The sequence below is a fragment of the Dendrobium catenatum genome, unplaced genomic scaffold (genome assembly GCF_001605985.2).
Source record: "Dendrobium catenatum unplaced genomic scaffold, ASM160598v2 fragScaff_scaffold_974, whole genome shotgun sequence".
Taxonomy (NCBI): Eukaryota; Viridiplantae; Streptophyta; class Magnoliopsida; order Asparagales; family Orchidaceae; genus Dendrobium; species Dendrobium catenatum.
Window position 1 is genome coordinate 2,624,371 of NW_021319436.1, and position 17,605 is coordinate 2,641,975.

General features: G+C 33.9%; 1 protein-coding gene across 2 annotated transcripts in view; it reads left to right on the top strand.

Annotated features, from left to right (window-relative positions):
* The window catches only part of LOC110101907 (pre-mRNA-processing factor 39), a 33,465-nt gene extending 22,280 nt beyond the window's left edge, over positions 1–11,185 (top strand). The window contains exons 12-16 of one of the 2 annotated variants that reach the window (XM_028697584.1): positions 1,209–1,505; positions 7,806–7,913; positions 8,903–8,977; positions 10,400–10,561; positions 10,827–11,185. In XM_028697584.1, the coding sequence (XP_028553417.1) occupies positions 1,209–1,505; positions 7,806–7,913; positions 8,903–8,977; positions 10,400–10,519 (600 nt within the window). In that variant the 3' untranslated portion in view covers positions 10,520–10,561; positions 10,827–11,185. The remainder of the gene's footprint in view (positions 1–1,208; positions 1,506–7,805; positions 7,914–8,902; positions 8,978–10,399; positions 10,562–10,826) is intronic. The other variant, XM_020830004.2, reaches the window with a different exon arrangement.
* The last annotated feature ends 6,420 nt before the right edge of the window (positions 11,186–17,605 follow it).

Consider the following 17,605-nt stretch of genomic DNA (forward strand, 5'->3'; position numbering starts at 1 on the left):
ATATATATATATATATGCCTCTCCCTCACTCATTTGACTGGCTTGCAAGGGAAGAAGGAAATAGATAAGAAGAGGAAGTAAGAGAGAGAGGGAGGAGAGCAAAACAAATTTCAGGCATTTTCGTCCATCAATTTTATTCAGAGATTTCTTCTAATCATTATAAGTAACACAAATCTCATTTTAGTTTTTAATGATTTTTTGTTTAACAGATTTCTTTTCTTCTAAATTAATAAAAATATATTTTCTGCTGATTTATTGAGTTTTTATCATGTAAATTTTTGTATATGATAGCTATTGATTGCACGTACATTTTGACTGTAATATTATTGATTTCTATTGAGTGTAACGAAAGTTATGATTTTCTGAAACTATAAGATAATATTGATTTTACTACATTATATATATATATATATATATTGCATTTTGACTTTACCAGCAGATAATTGATTAAAAGTTTTATGGATGTGGTTTTGAACTTTTAATCTATAACAACAAATTCATAATTTAGCATACTTTTTTAGGTTGTATGTACAATACCCTTTCAGATGTTATTTTTTGTGCTTGTTTATTTAAACCTTTCTAGGTGCTTTCAATATTTTTCTTCTTTTGGATCTTCACGCATGTCCGTGTTATATCTCCCTTTAGGTAATCCATTTATGCTTTAATAACATAATGCTATTACTTATTTTATACGGGCATCGCAGTTTGATTCCATGGTCAAACTTATGACATGTTGGTTTAATAAACTAGTAGAATATCCTTGATTGCGAATAGGTGCAGTGGATGGTTTATCTGTCAATCCTTTTCGGATCTTCACGCATGTCCGTGTTATATCTCCCTTTAGGTAATCCATTTATGCTTTAATAACATAATGCTATTACTTATTTTATACGGGCATCGCAGTTTGATTCCATGGTCAAACTTATGACATGTTGGTTTAATAAACTAGTAGAATATCCTTGATTGCGAATAGGTGCAGTGGATGGTTTATCTGTCAATCCTTTTCCAGGCCCATCAGTTGAAATTTTATGGAACTTGAGTTTTGTCTGATAACATATGAAGTTTCATTATTCAATACAGTTTTGTTTGTCTGCATAATCCTGTCTTGTTTGATTGTTTTAAATTTGCATTAGTTTGAGATTGTGGACCTTTTTTTTTAATTTCAAGAATACTTAATTTAAAAAATGTTTCCCTTCCTGATTTCGCAGTTTCTCGATCTATTTGGAGACCCTCAGTCAATCAAAAAGGCTGATGACCGGCATGCTTTGCTGTTCCTGCGGCAAAAAGGCATTTTGGTGTCCAAGAAGCGTCGGGCAAATGATTTTCTAGCATCAGAGAAAGCAAAAATCGCAAAGAGTTCTCCTTTGCCTGCTCAATCTGTTATGGGAGCATATCCTAATTCGCAGAACCAGTGGCCTGTTGGTTATGAACAAAAAGTTTCTTCTTGGCCACAAGGAAATCCGCAGACACAAGGGCAACCCTGGAATCCAGGGTATCCGTTGCAGGTATGGTAGCTAAAAAATTATATTCTCTTACTGTTTAACTGATTTGTGTTAATGGTATATATTTCTTGATTTGCTTTTTCTGTGATATATAAAACATTTTACAAATTGTTTCTTTTGGCTGTCGTATGCACTGCTTAAAGGCTTTTTTTTTTTTAATTTAACAAAATTATCCCTATTTATAGATCTATACATAATATCTTAATAAAGAAACAAATAATTATAGAATCATGTAGAATTGCATTAGTATAATCTTTCATAAATCAACCACCCAAATATGGAAGAAGATCGACGAGATTCAGGTGAGCCTCCCACAGATTCCCATCTTGACCGTGGGATCAAGTGTCAAGGGACGGCTGGGATTTAACAGAGATCGATGTGATCCCGACGAGCCTTCCACGGATTCCCATTCCCATCCTAGCCTTGGGATCAAGTGTGAAGGGACGACTAAGATTTTAACACTTCCTCTCAAGTTGGGGAATACGAATCAGTCATTTCCAACTTGGTAATTAGTCCCAGAAAAGTGGAGTTATCAAGTCCCTTGGTGCACCATAAAGTCCTTCATTTAGTAAAAGTTTTGGGATGCATTAGCTTCAAACACTGTTGCAGCAAAGGATAGCGATGAAGGCTATCTCAATAGCTAGCAAGGTGTAGGACATCAATGAAGCTTTCATTGAGCAGTAGCCCTCAAGATATCGAAAATGGTAATAAAAGCCGGTGGTGGGACAACAGGGAAAGTGGATTAATTATCCTTCGAGTTCGTCTCCCTCTCGGTTCTCAAGGGAAGGCCAGCAATAAAGGCATGACAGTAAAAAAAAAAGGAAAAAAAATTTAGGTTTGCCGCAAGCTTCAAGGACATAAGTAAAAAACACATGTCTCAAGCGACTTAGCACTTGCACACATATCTCCTCTTCCCCAGGTCGTCCGACTCCACTTGAACAGACTATTGTTCGATCAGCTAGTACAGGTGCACGCAAGGCATCTGATCTCTATGGTTCGATTGTAGGAGGGAGTGCAGGTCTTGCACTCTTGCTTGTCCCTGCCCCTGCATAAGAGGGAACTCTCAGCTCTTTCCAGACACATGTAGGAGGAGGTCTCGGTCGATTCTGGACGTTACACATAACAGCCCTCCCGCTTGATCTCTTCTTGGTCTTGGACGCACAAAGGAACCAAAGGGACCAATATTCCTTAGAATTTCAACAATGAAGGTCGATGGAAGGCCATTATTCCTCAGAATTTTGGCAATGAAGGTCGGCGGTGGGAATATGTATTCCTCAGAATTCCAGTAATGAAGCCTGGTGGTGAGAAATTGTATCCTTATAATTTTGGCAATGAAGGCTAGTGGTGGGAACTTGTTTTCTTCAGAATTCCAATAATGAAGGCTGGTGGTGGGAATCTGTATTCCTCAGAATTTCAGCAATGAAAGCCGGTGGAAGGAACAATATTCCTCAGAATTCTGACAATGAAGGCCAGTGGTAGAAACCTGTATTTCTCATAATTCCGACAAAGATGGCCGATGGTGGGAACCTGTGGCAGCATGAATGCCAGCAGGATTTGATGCAGATGTGGAGGACACGAGCACTTTCGGGGGCAAGACGAAAGATGTACAGACGCACAATCTCTCGTTCTGTGTAGTCGCATGATCTCTCATCCATACACAAGCTCTTGCTTGGCTCTTCTCGGTTCCGCCCTAGACGTACGCAAGAGGAGGTTACCGCATGCGACAAGCTTCAAGGACGCACGATCTCGCTTGGTTTGGCCGCATGCCTCTCTCGTCCCGTTCAGTCTTATGCACACAAGAGGGTTTCCCGAGAAGTTTGTCTTTCTCGATCGAATGCAAATACAACGGCATGAAGCACTCTCCCTAATCTCGTTTGGATGTACATAGGATCGAACAATCCGGGAACCCGCTCCCTTTCGTTTCTGAAGGGAAGGGCAGAAAGTCTGGTAGTAAAAAAAACTCATAATTCCATCCAAAACTCTGATGCCATGTTAAATTCAAAGAATTGGAGAGTAAAATGCTTTTTTTTATTAGACAAAACTATCCCTATTTACATATCTATACATGATATCTTAATAAAGAAACAAATAATTACAGAGTCATTCATAATTGCATTAATATAATCCTTTCTTAATCAGCCACCCAAATATGGAAGGAGATCGGTGTGATCCAGGTGTGCCTCCCACGGATTCTCATCCTTGCTGTGGGATCAAGTGTCAAGGGACCTGGTATTTAATAAAGATTGACATTATCCAGGTGAGCCTCCCACTGATTCCCATCTTGGCCATAGGATCAAGTGTCAAGGGACGGCTTGTATTTTAACATGCACAACTAAAATTCTAACAAATGAAGATTAATTCATGTGGATAATACTAAAATCTTTTTTATTTATTCAAAGGATTTTATACACAACAATGTATAGGCTGATCTAAGAAGAAAATTAGGATATTAAAAAAATATTTACAACCATACAAATAATAACGTTTCTATATACAATCAATTTTTTTCTTGAGATTCCTATGGTGCTTTTCACTCCCAAATAAATTATGGTTTTTGTTCCTTGGCATGGATCCATGGGATCATGATTTCTTTTCTTTGCATAAATTCAAGGAATCTTGATTTCATGTTTTGTCATGCACTTGTCGGTTCCAACAGTCCACCTCATATTGGAGAATAGATGTATTCTATTCCCATCTTGGAGATAACTGTGTGAAATATTGCTGTACCTAGCCCTTTAATAGAAACATTCACCCTTTGACTTCCGGAGACTCTATAAAGCATGCAAATTAAGCCTTCTTCTAATTTTTCTTTGATGAAGTGTGTTAATCTCAATATGATTAACGATTATGTTTAACCTAGCTATGAATAATGCTTATTGTTGATTTTTGTTACAATACAATTTTATAGGTCCTTTGTACCATATTTTTAAACTTATTTAGGATGATTTAAGTATAATAATTCACTAATTGCTTTGGGTCATAGCCCAAAACTTTGTACCATATTTTTATTTTCTTCATAATTTTTTATAATAATGATATTATCAACATCTATTAGAAATTTAGGAGTTCTGTCACTCCCCAATGGTCCAATGCTTAATGAGTCTGGTTTGATCTCTTTAATTTTGTTTGTACCCTATTTTCTTATTCACTATTTTCCAGCGATGCTCTAGGTGATTATTTTATGTTGTAACATAACTTTTTTAGTCAACACACCCTGTCATGCGTTTCATATCCTTCAAATTCCAGGGGAATGCTTATGTAAAGATCTTCAAGATCGCCATGCAAAATTCATTCTTCACGTGATTCTGTTAAAATTGTTTAGTTGAAGTTTTGGAGTTAACAAAATTCTCAGTGTTTATTTTTGTCCTAGGGGAAAAAGTCTAATGTTTGTCAACTCCATCTATATTCGTATAATCTTTAGCAATCATTTTGGCTTTTATCTTTCAATAGAGCCATCAAGCTTGCTCATTTGCGAACTAACATATTCTTTCCTTTAGGCTTAATGACAATCTTTCATGTATTGTTTTTCTCACATACATCCATTTCCACTCTCATAGCATTTCTCCATTCCTTTATTGATAATCTCGGACAATCTTTGGGATTGAGGTGTATAGACTTACATATGGAGAGGAGAAAGACGTTTAAGTGATTTGTAGTGAGATAAGGGGTATAATGGTTGCTTTGTAGAACTTTTTGGTACTCTTTCTAATAGCAATAGGAAGATCAATAACCTTTTCATAAAAAAGATTAGATTTTATCATGGCTTCATTAGGACTACCCAATCTGGTATTTTGGGCTAATGCTAGGTGTGGCATGCTTTTGGTGAGGACATCCGAGTGAATCTCATTGAGTGAAATTTGGATAGATTTTTTGGTTGGCAAAAATTGACATGGTCGAATTGTAGACTCTGTGGTGTTTGGGACATGCTTTTGAAGATCAGATTTAGTGATGTTTAGGGTCACTCTATTCTTGAGTAGACAGTGATATAACAAAAGGGAGCTATAAAGGATCAGAGCTAGAATGACTAAAATATTCCTCTGAGTGAAATCTCACCCTAAAGATAAGATTATGTCAAGGTTTATTTTCCTCAAATATGGCATTTGCAAATTTGTAAAATTTCTTAGAGAAGAGACAATAATTTATATATATATATATATATATATATATAGTGTATGTGTGTAAGATTTTACTAAGAAACACACTTAATGTCTCTAGGGTACAAGTTTTTTCCATTTTGATTGTGAATATGAACAAAAGAGGTAAATCCAAATATTCTTAGTATAAGCTTATTAAAGGTTTTAACATGGGAATAGGGTTGGGAACACAATCCATGTGGAATGTATGCTATTTGATTTGCAGAACATGTTGGAGGCAAAGCAACTTTTGGAGTTTATGTTCACCACAACATAGTGGTTGATTTGTGTTTTGGCTTGGACATCTGAGGGGAAAGATATGAAGATTGTTCTAAATGACAGATTTTGATAGTGCATATATGCTATTACAACCATTGGGTCATTGGTGCAGGTTCTAAGGATAGTGGATGCCGAGAAAAATCATGCTATGAGCTTCATATATAATGCTATGGATGAAGCAAAAGAAATGATTGCCCAAGAACTTGAGAGGATAAGAGGGAAGTTATAGAGAAATTTGGAATATCTTGATGAAAGGTGAGAGTTATAGCTTTATTGACGCTTATATGCAGCAGACTATTATTTGACCCTTAGTATTAATATGCAGAAATAGGTAAATGAATCTTGAGATAAAATTATGATTATACTATTGCATGGATAAACTTATAGCTTATTCAACTTAGAGAGCAATGCTGACATGCAATCGGTACCTTTTAGGAGTACAGTGGGGTTTTTTGGATTCCAACCGGTGAATGACATTGTTTACCAGTAATATCCATATAATTGGATTTGTCACTTTAATTTACTATGTGCTCATTTATTTGAATTTATTTATTACTCATTTATGTAAATCTCAGTTGAGTGGTGGATTCAATATTTCGACGGTACTCCAAAACTGTAGCATTTCGCTGCGAAGGTTTTGGGAGTAACATGCTCTTCATTTGTATGTGAACGCAACTAAAACACGAACAATCAAGTGCGCTCGAAGAGGAGAAATTGTCTGACAACATTATTTACAATAAGAGACTTAAAGAAAGAAACTTGAAGAAGAAAGGGTTGAAGGATGATGAAGACCCTTTGAATTATGAGGACATAACATCATATGATAAATGTATTGTAGATGATGAATTGAAGATAACACCTTCTGAATTACGGGAGGAATATTTGAAGATTGATTTCTTTGATGGTGATGAAAACACAACATTTGCATCCATCACAACCTAACTACATAAAGAACAAAAAGAAAAGCTATATAAAAAAAAATTATTGTTGAATCTTATTTAATTGGAAGATAATTGAATAGAGGAATAAGAAGCAGATTGGGAGGCATTGTACTCCACATGTGATGAGGCAGGGAGAAAGCAATTAATTATGATGATGATTGAAATGAATACCTTTGTAGTGATGACAACGCCGATGAATTTTGAGTTGGTACTATACCATTACTGTTTTTTTATGAATTAAATGAGGATGAGTAGGAAATTGGGAAAGAAAGAATTTTGATTTGAACTACATTTTATATGATTATGCAATTACTACATTTTATATTGTTTTTTTATTGTGATGCTTAGATTTCACATCACTTGCCATTTATGACTGGTTCAATTTTTTATTAAATATATGTGCCAATTTATTTCTTATGTCATCATTTAATATATTGTTTGATTATTACACAAAAAATCTTTTTTAATCTTTATTTTCACTTTACGCATTTTTTATTTTTTTTGTGGCTTACGTCTCAAAATGCTTTTGAGGTCGACACCTCGCCTCACAGACAGAAAATGTCTCAATACCCAATTGCGCAATTTTAAACCTTGCTTATAAGTTTGTTTTTGGGTTTGTAGTTCATTTAATATTTTTTAGTTCCTCTGGATTTATCCTAGTAGGCTTATTGTGGGTGCGTCTGTTTGACAAGCATTTGTGTGACCTCTAATGGTTTACACACATTATTTAATAAATAGTTACATTTGTTTGTTTTAAATTTTATGTGGCTTGCCTTATTATAAATTTTTTTTTATTATTGCACTTATTCAGCTGGAATTTATGCTTGATTGTCGTTGTATTTTTTATCATGCAAGTTTTTTTGATGAATTTTCTAAGTTGATCAAAAATTTTGAACCATCCATTAATTATTTGAATGTAAAATTCTTCACTAACCATAAAATTATTTCAGGCTGGATATAGTGCATACAATTATGCGAGCTATGGCCAACCTCAGATGCCCACATCGGTAGCTCAGGTTACTACACATGGCACATATGCTCCGAGTTATCCATCTCAGGTAACACTTATGTTTTATTCTGCAATTTTGACGAGTAGTTTATTGAACCTCTTCATTTTCCCGTTTCATATGGCTGGTTTGTTATATGATTGATGGGATATATTCATAACATTTCTATTTCAATTAGATGCAATACCAAATTTGATAAATTTTCTTAAGATTTAGTTGAAAATTGGCTATCATTAGGCTATAATGAAGGAAGACAAATAGAAAATTTCTTTTAAAATTAAAGATGGATTATATGGTTGATAGATGATGCATTTTAGGTTAAACTCTGGCACCCAATACTTTTTATAATAATAATGAATCATAGATTGCAACATTATATTATAAAACATCTTGTTGTTTACTTTAATGATAATTCAATCTATAGCAAGATAGGTAATGATCATTTGGTGCATTATAAGCGAGTATTTGAGATTTTACAAGTAAAACATTTGTTTCTAAATATAAAGAAATGATGTTTCTCACTACGTCTATGACATTCTTAGGATTTATTGTATTTAGAGATTGATTGTTTATTAATTAGGTTAAGAATAAAGCGATTCATGATTTGTCAAAATCTACTAATATACATAATTTTTGGAGCTTTAATGGATTATTTTATAGACGATTTATTAAAGGTTTTCGTATTATAATGCCTCCAATTACTTTTTATTCGAAGGAGAATTTTGATGGACTGTTGATTGTGCTTTTGTTGAGATCAAATAAAGACTTCTACATATGTGCTTATGTTACTTAAATTTAATAAGATGTTTCATATTTCTTATGATGTATTTGGTGTTTGTTTTGGAGGAATTTTTAAGTTAGGAAGGACCTCCCATTGCTTTTTTTTAGTGTGAAATTAAATGAAGCAGGATATTAATATTAGTTGTATTATCTCTTGTTAATTAGAGAGTTTTTACTATAATTCAATAATCTAACTTTGAAATATTTATTTTCCCAAAGAAGTTACAACATTGACATGCTAAGTTGGTTGAGTTTTACAGGAATTTTCTTTTACTCGAGCACTATTGGAACTGAGAATAAACAAGTTGGTTCTGGAAATAGTTTGTTTTTTTATTGTAAGTTAAGGTTATTTCGTAATTGATTTTTTATAATATAAAAGAAAAGAATATTACATGTAAGGATTTCGGGGAATTTATTAGAACTTAAATTCTCCCATGCTTAACAATGACTTCATGCTTAAAGAAGATTATTTATGTTAGGGCACTCATTGATTCATCTTTGGGAGATTTTCTGGTTTTGGATTCAGTTCGACATTTGGATAGGATGAGACCATTGATGATGGAGATTTCTAGCCAAGTCAAAAAACGTCATGTGGCATGTATTGTTTCATAATGTAGCACTTGTTTGTCTATTAAAACTAGAAAACATAACACATGATTGTATAGATATTTTCCCACTTCCACATGAACTAAGATATTATTAGTATGGATTGTGTTGGGCTCACTGTGAATATTTAAAATGCTTGATTTTATCATCGAAGTTGTATATCATTTTTTTTAAATATCTCAATATGTGATTGCCACATAATTTCGACCTGGAATGCTTGTAAATCTTGTTGACTGTCCTATAGAGTTTAGGCCTAGTACACTCACATGGATATTCATTGAAAACTTGCCACTCTAATTATGAAAATTATAAATCTATTGTTTATGTTAACAAGACGTGAAATTTAAAATTGATGATAAATTCATGGGCATGTTTAGATGTATAAAGGCTTCCATTAAAAACCTTCAAGTAATTGAATACGAGGGTGTCATAACCATTGAAATTTTGTTAAGGAATTAAAAATTTAAAATTAATGCCTATAAATTGGAAATTCTAGGAGGCATTTGCAAGGAATTAAAACTAATGCCTATAAATTTAATGTCTGACATATTTCATTATTAGATTGCCTTTCTTTTTCATTTTTTTTTATATTTGATACAATGGAAAATCTATTGGTTGCAACTAAATTACAATTATCTCTATTTCTTGTGATTAAATTACTATTGCTTGTTGATTTTAGATGGATGGCTCAAAAATTTTTTTTTTGACTTTTTTGGAATTTATTTTATCGCTGCATCATCGTTTGGGTTCTAATCTTCATATTTACTTATTTGCATCTAAAGAAAGTAAATTCTAACGTATTTAGTAGGTTTGAAAGTTCCACTGTAGAGGAATTATTCTGTGCGGTCAGCGGACGTTGTCCAGAGGTAAATCAGGACTCGCCACGTCACTTTTTTTGCTATGTATCGGATGATGTGGCTCATTCTGATTGGCCTCCGGACCATCTGGTGACCGACATAATAATTTCCAGTATCCTACATACCTTGCCTCATCGTCTCACTTTTTTTGAATTAGAAATGTAAAACTTTGAATCATCTTTTGCAGCATATGCCCTCATCATTTTTGCGACTGATATTGTGAAAATGTTTTCCATACATATTTCTTTGATCCCACTTGTCACATTTTTTTTAATGTGAGATAAATGTGTTCAGGCATATACACAGCAGACCTATGCTGCACCAACTACCGCAGCAACAGCATCTGTGGCAGGATTCCAGCAGCAGCAGCCGGCAGCTGCTGCTCAGCCATACTATGGTGCCACCTATTATTGATTGTTTTTACTACCACTCTAGTTTTATTGAGCTGTATATTAGGTGAGGCTTCTTTCTCCAAACAATTTTCCTTTTGTTCATGTTTTTCTGCTTAGTTATTGTCAATTTAGATTTCGTTTGGGACAACTTTCTTACTATTTTCTAAAACTGTTCTAATTTAAGGAATTTTTACACTAGAAAGCTGTTTTAGAAAGCAGCAAAAAAGCTGTCCCAATCGAAGCTTTAATAATTGAAACCCTAAATCCAAATATAATATATATTATAGATTTGTTCATGATTTTTTAATTGAATGAATGATTGTCCTCAGGAGTGCACTAAGCCTTTGATTAAAGCGAAGCCTCAAGTAGGTGATGATTTTGAGGCAATGGAGATGGATCAGTTTTCTTTTGTCTAAAAGATCTTATTGCTTTGATGTGCAGCTGCCACTGCGCGGTGGATCTTAGCTTTAGATTTTATACTCGATTGGCTTTCATGATCATCGGTAGCGGAGTTTCTGCGGAAATTCTGCTTCGATGTTGTGTAAACTTTAGAAAGTTTTTAAAGTTCTAATTGCATTTAGTAGATTTACGACATGCAGAAATTTAATTTTAATTTCTTATTTTTTGTTGTTGTTGGGTTGTGCTCAGTGCTTTTAAATATTTATGGGAGAATCTGCTTTTTCTGCTATTGTGTTGCAATTTTGTATTTTCTAACTATGATAGAAAAGAAGGAAAAAAAAAAGAAGGTTTTAGTTCCTAAGATGTGTGCAATATTTTGGAGGCTATTGCACAAAAAAAATGCCACTTTGTTTTAATAGCTAATTAATTTATAATATATTTGTGCCTATAAATGAAATTTTAATGCACAATTGTGGCTATTAATTTTAATGCACAATTTACATTAATGATTGACATGCTTATGCAGTATTGAAATGTTTTCAATGAACCATTTACTTGGAGAAATTTCTTGTGTTGTAAAAAAAAATATATATTTATTTGCATGCGTTGTATAAAAACAAGACAGGTTTTTTTAAGGAACTTGTAGGTCAATTAAGATAAATTTATACAAAAATTATATATGCAAGATTTGAACCCTGCCTATTTGTAGCCAAATGTATTGGAGAAAACATTCTTAAGTTACTTATGAGGCCTTAGCACTCCATAGTGCGAAGCATCTTTAAATTTACACAATGCTTAGCTAGAAAGAGAGACAGTTGAATGGGAAAGGTTTATTATTACAAGGGAAATTATACATGAGGAGAATTGGAGGGGCTTGAAGAGATGGTTACAAATGAGGGGGAAGCCTCTACCCATGCCTAAAATTGTTCTAGAGTTATCTCAATTATTTATGAAAATGGAGTTTTTTAGAACACTCCACACAAATATTTACACTTATATTATCATATTCTAGAGAGTTCTAGAATATTCTACAAGTTATCACATCATTCTAGAACTTTTTTGAGTATTCTGGAATCTTTTAGGAAACTTTAGATTTTTTTAGAACCTTCTTTGATTTTTCAAAATCTTATGGAATCTTTTGAAACTTATTAGAAGTCTTTAATCTTTTAGATTCTAATAATGTGACCCCTTTAGGAATGGTTCTAGAAGATGTCTTTGTCTTTGATCGATGTGTCACGCTCATGGTGTTTAGCTGAACTCCTAGTTCCAACATTTGGGTGTGACACTCTCCCTTACCTATTTTTGTGATGCCCTTATCGTGGGTCACATTGAAGTTATGTTGAAGGTTCTTGGATCGCCACAGGTCCATCATGGATCTTTAGCTCCCTTGGTCCTTCACCTTTTCCCTTGAGTAAGATTCCTTATTGCCTGCTTATTTGGGACACCGGGTTAGCTTCCTCGTCCTCCGCTGGTTCCTTAAGGACTTGGGATCTCCCTTGCTATCTTGGCGCCTCCCCAGGTTGCTCCTCTTGCAAGACATCTAAAGACTCTTTGAAGACTTCCATCATCCTTGTTGGCAAGCCTTCATTGTGTACCTCTAGCTCAGCCCCATGAGCTACCATCCCCTTCCCTGGGAATGTCTTCCAAGACATGTAACTCCTCACTTTTGGAGTTGTCTCCCTCTTGCCCTTGTTCCTGCAGCATCAGTGTAGCATCCACCTGATCGTCACCCTCGTCATTCATCACCCCTTAACACTTGGTCAGGAGCATTGAGACTATCTTAAGACAATGCCTTGCTCATTGAGGTCCTCTGCAAGCAAAGCAGATGTTTTGAATCTTTCTTCGCTCCTTTCCAACCCTTGGCTTACTCATCCCATTGTCCATCACCTCGACGAAGTCCTGGAAAGCCGTCTCCTTTTCTTGACCCCTCTCATGCTTTAGTCCCGACACATTGAGTTCTTCACTGGAGCAATTGTGGCTGGTGGTGGATGTCTCTGCCAAGGTATACCTACAATTCTCATGTAGGTCCTAACTCGAGCTAGTGTCCCATTGAGCTCCCTCTTGAGCTCTCTACGCACCTCTTCCTTGTCCATTAAGGATTTCTTCAGTCGAGACACCATGCCTCTTCTCGCAGCTTGGTTAGTGGAACCCTGTTCCACAAGGCTACTCCCATCTTCACCTAAGTTATCCACTTGGGTCCCCATGCCATTCGCAGCCCCTTGCCGTCAAGGTAACCATGAATCAAAACTAGAGATCCACTCTTTGGACTTTCCCCCATTGCTTGGATGATGGACTTCGCTGCTTATCCATTCCTTGGCTTCCCTATGAAGACTTCGTGCTTGTCACACCAATCTTGCCTTCTCTTGGCCTCGTGCCTTGCCCTGGGATTGAACTTTCTTTGATACCACTTTCACGGAACCTATTTATAGCCCTCCACCCACTTCCAGGAACATTCTAGAATACCCTACATAACACATGTATGGTTATTATTTATATTGCTAATTTATAAAAGCTCTAATATGTTTTTAAAATGATAAATGAAATTTTTTTTCTTAATTTAATTCAAGGGCTTTACAACACATGTATGGAGTTCTTTAGAATACTCCACACAATTTCCTACACTTATATTACAATATTTTGGAGAGTGCTATAGTATCCTAGAATATCTTCTAAGTACCCACACAATTCAAGAGTACTTTAGAATCTTCTAGAAAAATTTGGGCTTTTCTAGAATCTTCTAGGACCTTTTAGAATTTTTCAAAATCTTTTGAAATCTACTAGAATCTTTCAGAACTTTCTAGAATGTTTTAGAATCTTCTAGAACATTCCAAAACCTTCCAATGTCATGTGACCTCATTTAGGAATGATTCTAGAAGATCTCTTTGCTTTGCTCGGCATGAAACACCCAAAGGGTTTAGCCGAACCCCTAGTTCCAACATTTGGGCATGACACAAAGCTCCTGATTAACAAACTAAGGAGTTTGAGTAAATTTTGTTATATATTAAGTGTTTATAGTCAAATTAATAGTGATTTGATGAATTAGGCTTTGTTTTAGATAGTTTTTTATAATTATTTTTTCGTTGATTAAAAAAAATAGAAAGCTAAACTCTTAAACATCGAAGCACTTTTTGGTGTAATGGTCAGAATTTCATTTAAGAAATGCAGTTAAGCATGCTCATCCTAGAGAAATCCTATAATATGTGATCTCCTGGGAAGTTATACTGACATGACAAAAATATGAGGCTTTTAGTCCAAAGCAAAAAATATCTCGGAAGTTAATAGTTTGGACTATCACAAATTGTATCAGAGCAAGACAAAGTGATGCGTCATGAGAGCCGGCCCTTGAACCATGTATGAGATAAAGTGCTACATAACGGGAGTCATAACTTAAACTTGTAAGGGCCTCTGCTATAATCCTTTATGTCTGGTGGATAATTCTGGGATAAAGATGCTGACGAGGATGTCAGTTACTTAAGTGAGGGAGATTGTGAAAACCCTTAAGTAAAAAAAAAAAAAAGCTAAACTCTTAAACATCAAGGCGTGTTTTAGTGTAATGGTCATAATTTCATTTAAGAAATTCCACAGTTAAGTGTGCTCATCCTGGAGAAATCCTCGGATGGGTGACATCCTGAGAAGTTACACCAACAAGACAAAATCGTGAGGCTCTTAGGCTAATGCAGATAATATCTCGATAGTTAAGAGCTTGAGTTGTCACAAGAGTTTCTGTCACTCTTTGCTTGATGCCAATTGCTACACAATCAACCTACAAGTCTCATATGCTCAATCATTTCTCATCATTTCCTCCCTTTTACATCTCCTCTACCATATTAAGGGAACACTTAAGGTTTCCATAACTCTTTTGATGTCTTTTCTATCATATTAAGAAGACATTTGGGCCTTCTTGGTCACACATGACAGGTTGCAAGTCCCATTTTAACATCTTCTCTAGCACATTGAGGAGGTGTCCATGTTTGCTCGCTCATACATGATTGAGTTGTAAGTCCCACTCCTTAGATGTCTCCTCTACTATATTGAGGAGACACATTGATTATGATTATACAAAAAATTATGTTATTGTTGTATGTTCAAAATGATTAAAATCTTTTACTTAAATTATAAACAACCTAAAAATAGTCATAGGACAAATATTTTCGCATAAAACTTACATGACTAAATCATGTCTCAACTAGTGAACAAATATGCATAACCATGTGAGTCTCATACTTAAAAATAAAAGCCCTTCATCTTAAATACTAAACAACTAAAAAACTTTTATTGGTTAAATCTATACTCTCATGATTAGCTAGCTTAGCTTAAGTGGCTAAATTATATGTCATATTTTCTAAATTAAAATAGTCAGGCATATATTGCATTTACATATAGACAAAGACTTATGGTTTTAAAAGTACTTATGTGGGTTTAGCTAATAATCATTTTAAAATAGGATTATAAAATCAGATGTTAGGACTACTTAACCCTTTGGTGAGATTCATGCAGTAATCCCATACATGTATTATATATTGGTTTGAGAATCTATCATATTGGTAGTTCTCACCTTAAATTTCAATCTAATGCCGATATTCTTCATAGTTAAGTCGTAAATCGTCTTTCTTGGGCCTTTCTCCTAACAATCTATTTAGTGAAATATAGATCCCTAAATTTTAAAACAAATTAGATAGGTTAAGCAAAAAAGTTATTTTTCTAAATATAAAGCCTAACCCGAGATAATTTTGAGTACTTCTAAGATTTTCAAAATCAATACTTTTACGCATTCTCCTTTCATTTTCTCATAAAATCAATCCTCCTTTAAATTTCAGGATCACACTTTAAATGTAAAATTTGAAATCGTATGCATGAAAAACCTAAAAAATTGTGGATCATCATCATAAAAAATATCTTCATTGACATGCCGAAAAAATGCTACATCAAAAGATCTCAGCTAGACAACGCATAAAAATTTATATGCTAATTTCAATTTTCTTTTCTACATAAATAATTATCGTCATATAACATTGATAACAAATTTGGGAATTCATTTAGATATTCCCTTTGAGGACGACACCTTGGTTGATGCCTAAATAAAAATAAAATTATCCATATTGATAATCACAACTCTCGATGATGGCTCGATAATGCTAGCAACCCAATTGCCTACACCTATGAGCTAAGTATTAAATATCATTGAGAGATATCATCCATATTTGGCATTTCTTAGTATCATAGAGCTATAAACACCCATTAAGGGTGCAAGCGCCAGCCGCCAGTCCCAATGCCCAGACATCCAGTCTTAATGTCCATGCACCCAAAGTGGTTTCTTTTGGAGTTTTAACAAAGAGCTAGACACCCAAAAACATAGAATTGGTGTGTAGGGGCCAAAAAAAATTTTTTTGGGCCCTAATATACAGTGCCTACCAAGTCTGATTTTCCCATATTTTTTAGAAATTGAGGGGGATTTTTCAATAATCTTTTATAGGGTATTTTCAATAATCTTTTATAGGGTATTTTCAAATTTAAGAGAGAGCATCTTAAAGAGGTTTTAACAGTGGTTAAAGTAAGCCGAAAGTGAAATATTTTGATGGCGCAGATAAAGAGTTAAAACTCTAGTGTTTTATCTTCTCTTTTTTCATGTTTAACTTATTTAGTTCCCTATTTTTCTTACAACATAACATGAGCTAAAATCTTGTTTTTTAGGGGTTGGATGTAATTGGTAGTGCTTGTATAAATTATTTTTGAATACACTCAATTGAGATTTTATGCTTCATCTTTTTTCACTTTGTATTCTATTAATTGATTTATAATTGATAATTATTTAGGCACTAATTAAAGGTTTAGGAAATTTGTTCATAATTGAGAGTTAGAGAGTAGACTCATCATGGATAAAATATCATCAAAGATCATATGATAGAGATATCTACATTGAATTTATGTAATTTAAGAGTTCACTTTCACCCTAATAACTAAAATCTATTTTGCATTGAATCAACCATTAAGATATAGGAAAGTTATGCAAAGAGGTTAGTGACCCTTGTTTAAGATATTTGGGGTTATTATATTGCCATATTATTATTATCATATATATTAAATATTTATAATAAAGATTATATTATTTAATATTATAATATAATCTCATTATTATGATATTTTTATTTATTATGTTTTTATTACTATTTTATAGAATATTATCACATATATTCAATTATAGCTTTCTAATAGGGCCATCCCAACCATCCACATTGCCCCCAAGACACCTCTGCCCTACCCTAGAACAAAATTAAAATATAATCGAATTTATCTTACACCCAATTAAATATCAAAAAATGGTTTATATTGTTATTTTACAGTCATTTAAGCTACTTGCAAAAATTAGAATGTAATATATTTGATTTATATTCTATATTTTTAAATACTAAGCTCCTAATTAGATTTGATAACAATAATTTAGTAGGAGATATATTTCAAATTATTTCAAAATTTTTAATCTCCTTTCAAATCTTTGTGATGATCTGGAATAGTTAAGCATGCGCCAAAGGACCATATTTTTTATCAAATACTAAATTATTTGTAGAAGTCTTTTCTTCGAATGGACCCACCGGGTTAAGACTTTAAAGCCAAAAGAAGGGCTAGTACCCGCCTCTATCTCATGACTTCAATAACATAATATATTACATTTATTGATTTAGAGAAAACATATGATATGATTAAGATTTTG